Consider the following 16,501-nt stretch of genomic DNA (forward strand, 5'->3'; position numbering starts at 1 on the left):
GATAGAGTTTCTTATTTAAAATTGAAAAAACTAAAAAAAGAACATAGTATGAAAAAGAACCAAATAATAATAATCACGGTATCAATATAAAGATTAGTGTCACCAAATAATAATAATAATCACGGTATCAGTTGGTAGAGCACAAGGTTCTTAACATTGAGGTCGTGGGATCGAGTCCCATGGAGGGCATTTCATAATTCGGAGGTCTCCTACGAAAGCTGCTCTCAACCTAGTGTTGGGGGCATGCTACTATCTTACCTCCTCCTTACCCCATTACATATGAGAACAAGGAACAACCATTTACATACCGGTACCTGTCCAATACTATCTACTTTTTGACAATAAAAAACTTATACTCTAATATATGTGGTGATTGAATATGAGACTTCGAAATATAAAAATAAATATCTGTCTAAAATGAGATAGCTTAATTCATACGACGATGTCTTAGTCTTTAAACATGGTCCAAATGCAATTTATGACAACCCTTCCTTCATATCCCACAATTTTCCCATTGCACCCATTCCATGAAATGTAACATCACAACAAAGAAAGAACACAGTTCCTAATTTCGAACAAAAAAAAACATTACATTAACCTAAACATTAACCAACATTTCTAATTTTACCTACATAGCAAATTAAGTAAAAAAAAATGTCTTCAATGATTTTTAGTTCTTCAAAGGAAGGAATTCAAAAAACTGGCAGTTAGGAGCTAGGTTGACGGTCGTAGGCACGGTTGCGATGGATATCTCGTTCTCCTTTTCCTTCGAGTTATCAGAACGAAGAGGGAAGAGTTGTAGGGTTTGAGAGTCGTCCCCGGAGGCTTCATGGTTTCTAGCAAAGCTGAAGTGGTCAAGCACATTGGCATGTTGCCTGCAAGGGGATTTAAAGATGTTGAGATCATGCGTCTTGAAAAAGTTGTGGTGCTTTGGGTCCATTGGTTTGATCGGGCAGACGGTGGTGGCAGTGCTAATCGCTGCCGTGGGCGTAGTGGAGCTAAGACCAGTAACAGGGCTAGAACTAGGAGACAGGCAACGAGGGTAAGGGAATTGCATCTTGTGCTGCTGCCACGTGTCATTCCTTTCAACAAAGTTTCTCATCTGCTGTAATTCCCCTTCGTCGAACTGGATCCATCCATCTGCCATTTGTATTGATACAGATTCCTGATAACACTGCTGCTTTTGCTGCCATATACACTCTGACACTGCTGCTTTTGCTGCCATTTGTATTGATGTAGATTCCTGATGACAGTAAATAGTTATCAATATCGCAATATAAAATATTTCATATACAAATTATATAAAATTTAAATTATCTAATAATAATAATAATATACTAAATCTCTCTCTCTTGGTGTTGGACAAATCATCACTAAATAATTTGCATAACATATAAACATAAAAAATACATTTTAATCAGAAAGTAAATGAAATATATTCCCAGAACAGAGATAATACGATACTGTATAGTCTGTATATATGGTGACATCAAGTCTGGAGAAACTTCTGTTTTTATTAGGAAGACGGGTTTTTACATTCCATTCAAATCAAAGAACAAATGGTTCAAAGCTGATATAGGCTGTATGAGATGACAAATTGTACTATCGGGGTGAGCCCAAGTCTTTTCATTGTCAGGACAATATATATATATATATATATGGATTTCGGAGGGGGTGCTCAAATCAATATCTAGCCTGAATGCCATGAATAAATATCGAGCACAGCACCCAAAAAAATCCAACTCGTTTAATAACAGCAGCCCCGACAGAAGGAAGGAATGCAGCTTTTAAGCCCTTTTCATTTCCCAACAATTCAAGGACTTTTCTTCTTCCTTCGGATATTATATATATACATGCACAAAGAGAGATTCATATAAAGCCTTGACTCTAATCCTCGTTCATGTTAATGTAATCCGGTTTTAAGAACTGATTAGGGTTCCTGTTAACGTAATTGTATGTAGAATTGTTGGATTACTTTTATGAAAATGTTGTATGGACATGTCTATATTGGCTATGGAGAAAGACAAATGAAGCAAAAGGTAAAGAAAAAGGAATGGAATGGAATGGAGAGATAGATATAGACCTCTGCTAGTATACTGCAGTTTGTAGGGAGTGCCCAGTTTTTGGTCTGTTCAACTTCATAAGCTGTCCTATTCGATTCTGCAGAGACATAAACAAAAACCAAAAAGAATGCAACTTTACTCTCTCCAAACAAACAAATGGAATATGAATGCAAAAAGAGAAAAGAAAGTAAACCTAATTTATCAAAAGAAAACAAATTGTTGCAAAAACAGGCCATTCATTCATATCATACACATGCATATGATATGATATGCAAAAGATGAACATGACTGTATGTATGTGCCTTGTCTGTTTGCCAATGGATAAACTTTAACATGATTCTTTTAAGATTAGTTAATGTACCCAAATCCTTTCTTTCCAAGGTGTCGGGTTCGCGTACGTGTTCATCTTGAGATGATTCCATCTGCCGGCGTCGTTTCTGGCGTTCCCTTGCCTTGTGGTTCTGGAACCAATAGAACACATTCTTCCCTTCGATCTTACCATATCTACGGAGCTGCGCTGTTATATGCTGAATTTGATCAGCCGACGGGGTTCGAGTGCCTCGTCTGTAAAGCTCTTCAAGTGTTCTTAGCTGCTCCGGCGTTGGATTCCACCTCGAGCTCACTACAACTGCTGGTTGTGTATTGAACTCCCTCTTGTTTTGTTCTCCCATACCTGCGGGAAAAAGCGATACAACATTTGGCGCCACAAGCATGCATATATAACCATGAAAAGGACGAAAAAGGAGAAGAAGAAAACGTACTTAGGTGATGATTCAGTGCAAAAAAGTCGGAGCCATTGATACGGTTAAGACAAGGAGAGTTGTTGGGAGAAGATATCGGCTTAGGAATTAAAGGCCTGAGCTTCCTAACATTGAAGGAATCAGGCATGTTGAACTCGGCACCATCATTGTAGCCCATCATCCACATCTTCACCAGCAGTAATATAGTTTTAGGGTTTAATAAAAAAAAGGGGAGGGGTTTAAATGAGCTCTCACACTCACAGTCACTTTCGTTGCCGTGAAAGGATAAAAGGAGTTTATAAAACGGTGATGAGATTGTAGAAAAAGGGAAAAGAACTAACGAAGCATGCGAAGTTTGGCAATGGCGATGATGATGGTTGAAAAGAAAAGAAAAGCCCTAATTTTGAAAAACAAGGAGTCGTTGGTATATAAGATGGAATGAAAGAAAAGGGGAAGGGGGTGGAGAGTTTGAGGAGTTGAAGAGAAAGGGATGGATGAGAGAAAGCAAAGAGGACAGAGAGGAGTTGTTTGAAGGAGGTTGACTAATGACTAAATACGTATGTTATGGATGCTGCTGGGAATTTGAAGAAGACGATGAGAGGACAAAAAGGAAAAAAAGAAAATAAAAGGCAAAGAGAGAGAGAGAGAGAAGCGTGGAATTCTGGAAGGGATGGTTTGGGGAGTGGTGAAAGTAAAACGACGTGACGATGATGAGGCTTATCATAAGTCTTATCACACCTCTTTCATTTATTGTTCGCCTCATGTTCTGTGCCTTTCATACATATTCTCAATCCAAACTGCCCCTCTTCCTTCTGCCTCCTTACCCTTTTCTTTCTCTATCTCTCTTCCCATGCATACATGCATTTAACATATGCATCATTCTTTTTCTTCACCATTCAAATATTAACATGTTGCCAACATTGGCCGATTAATGCATTTATCACCAACGACGGATTCTAAAATTTAGCTAATGTATAAACCAGTTTTATGTTTTTTTACAATAGTACTAATATAATTGTACGAGCTAATAAAAGGCTTATAAATAGAATAAATTATTAAAATCTTTCATAGAAAAACCTTGAGTTAACCACCCTCCCATCGACTAGAGCTCCTCCAATATTGCTTTAATCTGATTCTCCATTATTCGACACTCAGTTTTTAAAGGTACATAATTAAATAATATTATATTTATTATTTTTAATTAGAATGATTTGATCTTATATTTAATTTTAGTATTCCTTGAGTTAATCTAATAATTATTAAGGTGAATGGTGATTACTAAATTTGATTTTTTTTATGTTTTTGAATTAAATTTATATAAATGCAGCTTGTCATGGGAAAAATCCAACAATTATTGAGTCTTTTAAGAGAAAAAGCGGGGAAACTTCAAAAAATACAAGTACAACAACTTAAACTTCAACTGGTACACCTATTGACATTTTACCTTCGGAAGATAGACCTTTAAGATAGCTATAAATCAGAAACCAAGTACCAACTCTAATTACTAGGAGCGAGATCCTGGTAAGCGCAAACAAATATGAGAATATCCTTCTTAACAAGAAAGAAATGCAATTCGAAAAGCTTATATTATCGAGGGTCCATATCAACCATTACTCTTGGAATTCAAAAAATCTGGAAATGTTTCTCACCCTCGTCGATTTCAAGCTTCCTGGTACAAAACTTTCGTTCATGGTTAGAATATTCTCCTGAAAATGATGATGTTTTCTATTTTATTTGATTTCTTTTCAACAAACCAGATAGTCATCCATCACACAAGACTTTCACTATGAATGAGTTTCGAAATTGGAAGAAAGTAAATGAAAAAAAGTTGTTATTCTAATATATATGTAGGTTCAGAACCTAATTCACCTTATAAAATTGCTAAGCAAGATTTGGAGGATTTTCTTAACCACTCTATACACCTTCCACAAGTGTTGTATAAGAAAACATCATTACAAATTGCTAATAATAGGCTTAGACTTGAAACCTCTATAGATGCATTGTGTTGGCTAGCTTTACAAGGGCTGCCAATGAGAGGTCATGACTAGAGTGAATCTTCATCTAACCGAGGATATTTTCTTGAACTCATGAAACAATTAACTTCTTATGATAAAGATGTTGAAAAAGTTGTATTAGAAAATGCTCCAAAAAATACTACTTACACTTCGCCTGAGATTTAAAAGGAGATTTTACATATTTTGACAGAGAAAATTAAAAGAGCAATTCCTGAAGAAATTGGTGAAGAAAAATTGTGTTATTGTTTATGAATCATGGGATGTATTAAGAAAACAACAAATGACTATTATTTTACAATACATTTATAATTTTGGTATAGTAAAAGAACTTTTTTTAGCATTATTCATGTTCCTAATACTTCATTAGTGATTTAAAAAGATGAGATATTTTCCACTCTTTCTCGTTATTGCTTTGACATAAAGAATATTCGAGGTCAAGGTTATGACGGTGCAAGTAACATGCGAGGAAAGTGGAATGAGTTACAAGCATTAGTTTTTAATGAGTGTCCTTTTGCTTACTATGTGCATTGTTTTCCCCATCTTTTACAATTGGCACCAATAGATGCAGCGAAAGAGGTCATACTTGTTTATCAATTTTTTCCAAGTTATCCTTTATTATCAATGTTATTTTTGCCTCATATAAATGCATCGATGAACTAAAAAATGCTTATTCTGACGAGATAAATCATTTGATTGAAGAAGAACAACTTGAAACTGGAACTGGTTTGAATCAAACAAGTAATTTGCAGAGGGCAAGTGATACTTGATGGGGTTCTTACTTGAGATCAATTTCAAGCTTGATAAAAATGTTTAGTGCCACTTGTGTTGTTCTATATAAACTCATTGATGAAGGAAATATATATTCTAAACGTGGAGAAGCGACGACAGCTTTAAAGACTTTGGATTCCTTTGATTTTGTCTTCATTTTACATCTTATGAAGAAAATATTAGAAATCATTGATTCACTTTATCAATCATTACAATGAAAATCTCATGATATTTTGAATTTACTACATCTTGTTGAGAATTCAAAGATACATTTGCAGAAATTTAGAGATGATGGATGAAATAATCTTTTTATGGAGGTTACCTCATTTTGTGAAAGTCGCAACATAGATATCCCAGATATGAGTTCTATTTATATAGAAAGAGGAGGTCGCACTCGTCGCCAACAAGATCATTTTACAGTTGAACATCATTATCGAGTAGAAATTTTTTATGCTACAGTTGATGTTCAACTACAAGAGTTAAACAGTAGACTTAATGAGAAATCGATAGGGTTATTAACTCTTGGTTGTGATTTGGAGCCAAGAGATGGTGACAAAATTTTCAAGGTTGAAGACATTTGCAATCTTGTGAATAAACTTTACCCGAAGGATTTCACGAAAGTTGAAAAGAATAATTTATGAACAGAATTGTGTCATTATGAGGTGGAGTTATCTTGGAATCCATGTCTAAGAAAATTGTTGACAATCTCTGACCTAAGTCAGTGGTTGGTGGATACTAGGAAAGTGAACAATTATTCATATATATTCCGAACGGTAAAACTTCCATTGACTCTCCCAATTTCTACAGCAAGTGCTGAAAGAGCTTTTTCTACAATGAATATCATCAAGACAACACTTCACAACAAAATGGAAGATGATTTTTTTTAGAGTTGCATGCTTGTCAACATTGAAAGAGATATTGAAAGGAGTTTTAGTACAACATCGCTCGTGGATGCATTTAGAGATTTGAAAGAATGACGCGTTTTATTGTGATTATATGATAGTTATGTCTTTTGCACTTTTTAAAATCGTATTTTTTATTATTATTTACTTTAATTTTTAATTTGTTATTTCATATAAATATAGAACTATACGTATTTGATGTTATCATTTATATTTTTTGAAATAAACAAATAATAAAAGTAAAATTATATATATAACTTAAAGCTGTTAAAAATATTCAGTCTCTGTTGAGATATAGTTTTGGCTCTGTCCCTGCTGTATAAACCAGCGTTCAAGGTAAAACAAGAAGCCCTGTTTTTTTTAATATCTCTTATTTCACGCCATAGTTTAGAAGAAGAATAAGAAAGAGAGTCCAATGGTGTTTTATTTTAGTCGTATATTTGAAGCAAGAAATGAGGAAATAGCTGTGTGTGCATGCAAAACAAAATTACCAATCGGTGGATGTGCATGTGCATGCAGACATGCAAAGAAGACATGAACCCAAATTTGTGGTGTAAGATGTCATACATATCCAAACAAATCAAAATATATATTTTTTTTGATCCTTCATCTGTTTGCATTGAAAACTATACATGCGTATATATATATATCCAAGGAGAATGATGTATCATAGTTGTCTTTAGCATGTATACATATATATTGCATGGGATTGTTGATGTACTATGATGAATATTTTACAGTGTTGAAAGTTGTTTTTGGAATCTTCCCTTGTGCTTTTGATTTTGGGGTTACAAGTAGAACTTCCCCATACAAAAGGTTGATATTTTCTTTGGTGATGTATAGGGTTTAGCCCATCGGTCATTATGATGAAATGATTTGGATTTCTTCAGTTATTGGGGTACCCTATTGTCCCTCCCTTTATAAATCCACGGAAATTCTTCATTATTGATTAATTATTACTTTGTTTCTGTACGATAGTGACTTAGCAAATTCTCCCTCTTTTTGAGTAATTAAGTATAAGCTTTTTGTATACGATTGTAAGGTTTGTTTTTTAAGATTTCCTATCATTTAATAATTTTTTAGGGATGAAATTCTTTTTGTGTATTTTGTTTCAGAAAATAAAAAAAATATATCGTTTATATCATATGAAGACTGTTCACTACGTGAAAATGTTTTGAAGGGTCATGTCTCTAAAATTTAAATACTAATTACTTTTAAAGTTTGTAAAATTAAATTTTATCCTTCTAATACTGAATTTGGATGGTATATATCAGCGTCCCAAAGGAAAAGTTAAGAATATACGCATGTTTTAAGGCTTTTAGCCCTTACGCCTGGAAGCGTCGTTGTCGGTTTCTGCTCTATTGACTCTTTTCTCCGTATGAAAACACAGTTTCAACACAAAATTTGCTGACAAATTCATTATTTGCAAATCAATGAATCATTATCACGACCTTTTATTTTTCCCCCCAAAAAAAAGAAATTATTTAAATCTTAAAACTTTTTTTTTAAAAGTAATATTATTTTAAGAAGAAAAATTCCTAACATCGGAGTAGTAATTAAAATAAAATATATTTACAACTTTTGCTCGTATTTTGAAACCGATGAATTATCTTTCCCTTGCTGAAATAGTTTTTGAACAATTTTCATCACTGGAAATATGCCAAAGCCTGAACTAAGTGCCAAAGAGTTATGAATAGAACTAACAGAAAGTATCAAAGGCATCGAACATCCAATGCTAAAATACATTTTCTGGAATTATTAACGTGGAAATGAAATCATTTTTTAGAGAAATGACAAGGCGAGAGCTATTAGTTTTTCTTGGCCCAACTTTGGCTTCCATCGGAGGACTATATGGTCATAGGCTTGATATAGTGGGCGAAATCAGACGATGAAGCTTTAGCAGTTTTGCAGTAATGAGTTATAACAAGTTCGGCTTCAACCCAATGATCTAAATACTGCAGGTTAGTCCCGGGCCTTCCTTACCATTACAAGTGCGTAGCCGACCTATTATTATAGAATTATCCATTACAAAGCGCAGTCGGATTGAGAATATCTAGACCTATACCAGAGTAAAATCTCCAAGTTCACACTACATTAAGCCAAGGCGTTATGGGCCTAAATCTCTAATCTTTACTTATATTTTCAAAGGAAAACATTTTCAGTTATGCATAGTAAAGAATGAACACGAGTGTTACATTGTCCTTTTACTTGGATGTGCAGATAACATCAAAAGTGTTTTCGGGGTAAGTCTTTGTACATAACCACCTACCAAATGGCTCGTTCAAGAGCAAAAGATGTGACTATTTTGGGCCCAATGGACACAATAGCCCGAATTCTATTATTTACCATTAAAATCTCGGGGACCCAACCCATTGATGTGCTTCCTTTTCTTTAATAGGAACCCAACCCGTATCTGAACCTACATGAAGGTTGTTGTACTGTAATATTATATATACAATCACCAACTAATTGGCCTGGTGTCTCATAAATAAGATTAAATGTTAAAATCTTAATATTATGAATAAAATAAATTAGGTGTTATTATGGTTGAAAGTTCTTAAAAAGGGTTAATGTGCTATTTGGCCTTCAACTTTGGCATCAATCTAAATTAGAATAAATTTTGACCTAATTCACATATGATTAATTTAAATTCATATATAATATCTACACATTATAAAACTCAAACATAACATTTTGAAATCTCTAATTTTGTTATTAAATTAAAACTTTGTTAGTATAATAATATGAGTGTGAGTTGTGGTGGTGGGGTATATTTTTTAGTTTCCTTGCGGTGAGCATTACATATATGATTTGTAAAGATTAGTTTAAAAGCATATCCTTGGGCCAGAATGCTCCAAAGTGTAAAACGTTCAAAAGCGTCATGACAAAAATCTTCTGAGTGAGCAATTTCACTCAAAAACAATGGGTATGGGATACCAATATTATCCACGCTCTACATGTATTCGTTTTCGTCAAATCCAAATTACCAGAGATTAAGATTTAATTCATCGTAATATAGAAAAATTAAATAGACTGATTCAAGTAATCAAAGATGTTAATTATTTGGAATCTCCTACACATCAAACAGGGCTGCCTGCAGATTCATTCTCTTTCACTTTTCACGTGCAATGGGACGACACTCTTCCGACTATTATAATCAAATACATTGCTGCATGCGTAGCGTACTAAACAAAGCTGCTCCCTATAACCAAAACCTTTTAAATAATATGTATTATTAAAATTTCTTAATATATATCCATTTCTGCAGTTTTTAGAAACGAATGAAACAAATTCACGTGCATCCACCCTAATTTCATTGCACTTTGCTATTATTCCATTCTATCTATTATTTCTTTATATTTTGTTTTTGTTTTCATCTAATTGTTTTAAATTCTATCTCTATCACTCCCATGATTTTCTCCTTTTTCAACTCTATTTTATAAACTAATACTTTGGAGTTAAGTCGGGTTAGAGTTCATATAGAATTGTTTTAAATTATAAACCCGACCATCAAATTTGATAATATATTAGACACGACATACAAATTGTATTGATTATCTAATAATTGTATTAACAATATGTGAATCTATATTAATAATGTGTTAAATGTAAAATTCAGATAGAGTTTTATGAATTTTCATATTATTATCTTCTAATCTAATATTAAATGTTAATTTTGTTTCAAAATATATATCACAAAGATAATTTAATAAAATATATTCTTAATAATATAACATTCTTCAATCAAATATTATAATATTATATTCCAATCAAATAAACCAAAAAGATAAATAACATCTATTGCTATGTACTAATTAATTTTACTTTTTGATAATCATATTTTTTTATATAAAAAAGATACCTTATAACTCTCAATATTTTAACATTAAATGGTCATACCCTGATATTTCTAGTGCTTGAATCCGTAACTTCAACGAATAAAAACAATTATTTTACCATTAATGTCACTAAAATTCGTGCATGTCCCTAAAAGTTTTAATACCAATAAAGTTACTATATAATTAACCTCACGTGAGTATAACTGATTAGGATGTGACCATTAATGAAATTAAACAATGTATAAAATCTTTTAACCAATTGTATTAAAACTAAGTTATTAATGTATTATATAATGAGTTAGTTGTGAAATTGTTCAAAATCTTTTAACCAATTGTATTAAAATGAATGTTATAGTTTGGAGATAAATGATACAATTAGTTAGGGATAACTAAGAAAATATTACAATTAATCATTTTCTAGTTTTCTTTTTGTTGACGTAGGATGCAATTAAAATAAATAAATAAATAAATTGATTTATAAACTTTTGAATATTCCAATTTTATCCTTAAACTACAACTCTCATTTTAAATTAATCATTAAACTTTTGAATATTCTTAAGCTATGAGCCTCTTTCTAAATTGGTCCCTAAACTTTTGAATATTATGATTTCATTCTCAAATTCATCCAAATATATAATTAGTTTCAACTATAGTTTAACCTAAATTTTGTTTTTCCCCCAAACATATGATAATATAACTTGGCCTAACTATTTTATTAACAAGGGATGTGATTAGTATATACAAGTTTGGGATGAAATTGGAATGTTCATAAAGTTTGGGATTAATTTAGAATGAATGTCATAATTTGAGGATGAAATTGAAATATTAAAAAAAGTGAGGACTAATTTAAAATATGATCATAATTTAGAAATGAAATTAAAACATTTCACCAATTTAAAATAAATATCATACTTTGAGGGGTTTTATCATAAATTATATATTAAATTCAATATAAAATGTATAGAGAAACAAGTATGGGTGGGAAAGGGACAGGAGGTGACAAGCCACGAGGGATTGTCCGGGAAACGGCCGACCTAGCACAAGTTGGCGCTGCTTTTCTTATCCTTTCCCTTTTCCAAAATTCAGTGCGTTGTCGTGTTTCTTTCTCAGTTTAAATGTAATAATGCCTTTTATTATCAATATATAGGATTAAATTTGGTTTAATTTTTCAAATAGAAGTTTGAGATATATTTTTCTTATTAATATAACCTTTTCGAATCTGGATTAGAACAAATAAATCTTAGGGATATGTGTTATATATTTATTATTATTTTTCAACGGCTCCCTCCTTTCGGCTTTTGCTTTCCCTCGGTTGAATCTTGGGAAATAGAAATTCAACACTTTATCATCACACTGCCTCGTTGTTAATTAGCTTTCTAATACATTTCTTGAAGTTTTCGTTTCACACGTAATTATATTTTTAAGGAAAGATAAGTATAACTTTAGGTTATTTGTCAAGAAATTGTGCGGGGAATCATGAAAAAGCAACTTAATTAACATTGTTTTCTAATCATATTTTAATGAGATTAATTAATCCCCCAATTTCGTTGTGCGCAAATTCATAAAGAAGTGATAATCAGCCAATCAAAAGTTCCATTGTTTTCTTATTAAGAGGAAGAAAGAAGAATTTGTTTAAGGATTAAATTATACTCCACTAATATAAAATAGATATTTAATATTTATTTTTTTTATGAACAGAATAAATTAAATTAATTGTTTTTATAATAATTAATTTAAATAAATTAAATTACAATCGATTATCGCACTTTATATTTGGTTCAATCAATGTACTTTCCATTTGGATGAAATACGCAACAGTGGAGTTTATTTTATTACGTGTAACCAATTTTCATGGCTTTATTAACCTTTATGCCAAATTTAACCTGATTTTGCGGTCACGTTTTGCCATTTGATGGGCTCAAATCATTAACCTATCATCACAAAGATGTGATTCATATATACTAGATTGATTTTTTTTTTGAATTTTAGGTTATCCTACATAATTTGCGTATGATTTTCTTTTTAGATATGTTTTATTAAATTATCTCATTTATGAAAATCGGATCAGATTATTTTAAATTAGATTATATAATTTAACGGGTCGGATTATTTTAAATTAGATTAAATGTTTCAATATTTTGTAATAGTTTATTCTACTTATAATGATTTAAATTTGTATTGGTTATCACTACGATTGTATTTTTATTTTATATATCTATCTATCTTTTTATTATTACGTCTAATTAAATAATTTATAAGAATAACAAAATAATCATTTCATTTTATTTTATCGAATTTGATCATCTTATATTTTAAAAACTGAGAAATTAATATAATTCTTGGTAAACGCATGACTTTGAAAGATCATTTTTATTAATTTTTTATATTATATTGAGTGAACTACTTATAATCTCGTTAATATTTTTAAATCAAATGTTAATATATGTTTAAATATGTTAACATTTATAATATTTAATGTATTATAATACTCATAATTAAATTAAATTAAAATTCAATCGATAATTTAAAGATATTTTGACTTGGATAAAGATGAGTTTCTTTGTATATAAAATAACATACATGCAAAAGGTAAAAGTAATGGACCAAGAATATTCATGTCGACGCATAAATGAAATTATTTCCGATTAAGAATAAAATAATGTGAATATTGTTGAAGATGCCAACAATATATCTAAGCCAGCAACAAGAATTTTCTTTATGATAAGATAATATATGTTTATCAAAATACGTACACTAACAATAACAATTAATATACATATTATAAATGGTAAATAAACTATCATAAAGTTTTTAAAAAAACTCAAATTTTTATACAAAAACTTTTTGATAAAAAATTTATTACATTTGGTGATAAATTACAAAATAAACTGAGAAAAAAATATAAGATAGGTACACTCACCATATATTAACCCTAAAAGCCCTAAATACGTATATAAATATATAGATATCAGACCCTAAAAACTAAATTTATATTATAAAATAATCAGATCGTAAACTTTTTAAATTAAACTTGGAGTGACTACAACTACGTATTTCTCCCATTTTCTCCCCATTGTCGGTAAACAAAGCACCAACTTATATGCATTAAATAACTAGTCTGAATTCCATATGTTGAGATAAAGTTGGCTTCCATGTAACCAAGCATTTGTTAATTAGTTTTCTTCTTTTGTTGGAGAATTATTGTTACAAATGCCAAATACTTCATTATGAAAATGGAGGAAACTTTTGGTTTTTTCTCTCTTGTCATGATCAGTCAGTGTCTTACAATCAGCACATGCATGTTTATAAAGTTAAATAATGCGTATTTAACCTACGGTGTATAAATTCACAAATTACGTAGAATAAAGTCTTCTTTAAATAAGTCTAGAAGACTAGGTTGGGCTGCAATTGGGATGCTTGGATTGAAGTGCCTAGAAATTAGGGTTTTGATTTGGCAAGTCCCATTGCACTACCTTATCAAACCAATAATTATTTCATGTTAGATTGATGTGGATGCCATGTCTTCTATTGGTATAGGTACATATAAGAATAAGTAAAAGCATTTCTTTTCTTTTTACTTATTTGAATCTAGTTATTTCAGTAGACTCGTATTTTTAATTCAAGGCGAGTTTAAATTTATAAAATTTGAATAATATAAAAATTAAAAATTAAAATAAATTTATTTGGGTCTTTAATTAAGTAATTTGATTATTTTATTAACTGATATCCTTTTTTATATCAAATTCCCCTCATTTTAAGTTATTTTTGACCAAATTTAAACCGCTTGCTCCCAAACAACTTATATGATATTTGATTTATTAAATAATATTATATATCTCATATGCACATGTGAAAAAGAATATGAAAAAAATAAATGTATATCCTATATGATCAATGAGAGTTGTTTAAATTTCTAGTGAGATGAGACACTAGATCCCTTAAGCAATATCATGGGTTCAAATCCAGATGTTTGTGAATGGAGTAAATTGGGTTGAAAGGGTCACCCTCGCCTCTATAGTACCCGATTCGGATTAGTCGATCAATAGATTGGATAACAGTGATTATACCAAATAAAAAAAGAGTTTTTTATTAAACTAAAATGGATTAGTATCGTAATATTATAAATAAAAGTTATTGCATCATGTGTCCCTAAACTATAACTCTCATTTTAAACTGGTCCTTAAACTTTTGAATATTCCAATTTCATCCCCAAACTATGATTCTCATTCTAAACCAGTCCTTAAACTTTTTAACATTCTAATTTCATCCCTAAACTATGACACTCTTTCTAAATCAATCCCCAAACTTTTGGATCTTCCAATTGAATTCCCAAATATGTAGTTAGTTTCAACCATAGTTTAACCTAAAATTGTTTTTTCCCCAAACATATAATAGTATAACTTGGACTAACGATTTTATTAACAAGGTATGTGATTAGTATATACATATAGTTTGAGATGAAATTGAAGTGATTAAAAAGTTTGAAGACCAATTTAGAATGAAGTCCATAGTTTGGGGATTAAATTGAAATGTTCAGAAGTTTGAGGACTAATTTAGAATGATATTCATAGTTTAGGGATGAAATTAGAACATTTAAAATTTTATGAACCAATTTAAAATAGTATTCATACTTTGACGATTAGTGATGCAATTAACTCTATAAATAAATATATTCGACTCACTTCATAAGCTCAATTTAAAAAATAAATAAATTTGAATAATAAAATAAAAAAATATAAAGTGGAACTGTTAGTTAGAATCTATTGGCATAAATGAAGAAAATAATCGTAGGGATTCTCCGTAGAACTTTGAAAACAAGGGCCGTCGAAGTTGAAAAAAGTGAAATTGGCAGCTGGATGCTGATACAGACGCAATCGAAGAAGAGAATGCCGCAAACTAATGCGTATCGTCATCCACTCAATCATCACACCTTTTATTATTTCAATTTCTTTGCTTCCAACATCAATGGAGACGAGGCTTGACCTTATAATCCCGTCACATACTGCACTCTCCAACCATATTTAAACTTAAATCCAATCACATAATTTCTTTTAATGCACAAACCAACTTATTTCAGTGAATAAAAAGATCATTATTGTTCATAGAATTTATGAGTTCGAGAATTAGCTATTGCAAGAATGATTGGACGTACATTATCAAATGATTGAGAATATTTAAAATAAATATTACTTTACAATCACCTTAACTCAATAAAAAGAAGAAGAAAAAAAATTACTACTTTTAATTACGATATTTTATTTTAAATTTTTGTTTAATAAAATATTAAATGTCTTACTATTCTATTCAGTAAGAATCACTACTTATAACAACCACATTGATAGAATAAATAATGCAGCGGCAAATTGCATAACGTAAGTTGTGGTGCCCCCATGATATTTAGAAGCTAAAGATTTGTTTGAGAGCTGCAATACTAATTAGTCAATATTGGACTAATCCTGCTTCTTGGTTCCCTTTGCTTGCTCCGACATTTTCTTTCTATGTTATTGGTGTTGTTTCAGACATTCTATTTAAATATTTTAACAGTGCATCAGAATAACGGAGTCAAGAACTAATTATCACCGGACAATGATAGGGTCAAGTAAATTAACTTTGTGTCGTCTCTTGTCATTTCGCATTCGATTACACAGTAATTTCACCTTTGGATTTTCCCACCAACCTTTATTAAATTTATTTCACTCATTGCATTGTTTTTCTGCTATTATAATGTGTTTTTATAGAATGAAATTAATGTCATATCTTCTGTTAGTATTTATTAGATTATTTTGCTAATTTAAATCTCTTAACTAATTTCTTTTATATTGATAGATAAGAATAGTTATAGTCAGATCAGATCGGGTCATATTTTTTGTCCATCCGAGGTTGATAGAAGGATAACATTTGTTAAAAAGACTAATGCCTCATTTATTTCATTTATTCACACACTTAATTTATAATACAAAGGTTACGTTTTTATACAAGAATTGTAAACTAACTGCTTCTAACTACTGCTAACAAATCATCAACTAATTCCTAATTAACTAACTAATATCTCAACACTCCCCCTCAAGTTGATGGGTGGAAGATATATGCAACCCCCAACTTGGATGTCAAATACTCATACTGCAGAGTACCAAGCGCTTTAGTCAAGACATCTGCAGGGTGCTCCTTTGAATA

The 16,501-nt window shown here is 30.8% G+C and overlaps 1 protein-coding gene across 1 annotated transcript; it reads right to left on the reverse strand.

The window, feature by feature from the left end:
* Positions 1-597: 597 nt before the first annotated feature.
* LOC120118598 (WUSCHEL-related homeobox 1-like) lies at positions 598-3,106 on the reverse strand. The gene is made up of 4 exons (XM_039138848.1): positions 2,825-3,106; positions 2,428-2,736; positions 2,084-2,163; positions 598-1,243 (listed from the first exon to the last, which is right to left on the reverse strand). The coding sequence occupies exons 1-4, from the start codon at positions 2,988-2,990 to the stop codon at positions 671-673; spliced, it is 1,128 nt and encodes a 375-aa protein (XP_038994779.1). The 5' UTR covers positions 2,991-3,106; the 3' UTR covers positions 598-670.
* Between the last annotated feature and the right edge of the window lie 13,395 nt (positions 3,107-16,501).

This window comes from Hibiscus syriacus, unplaced genomic scaffold (assembly GCF_006381635.1).
Source record: "Hibiscus syriacus cultivar Baekdansim isolate YM2019G1 unplaced genomic scaffold, ASM638163v2 tig00000002_pilon, whole genome shotgun sequence".
NCBI classification, from domain to species: Eukaryota; Viridiplantae; Streptophyta; class Magnoliopsida; order Malvales; family Malvaceae; genus Hibiscus; species Hibiscus syriacus.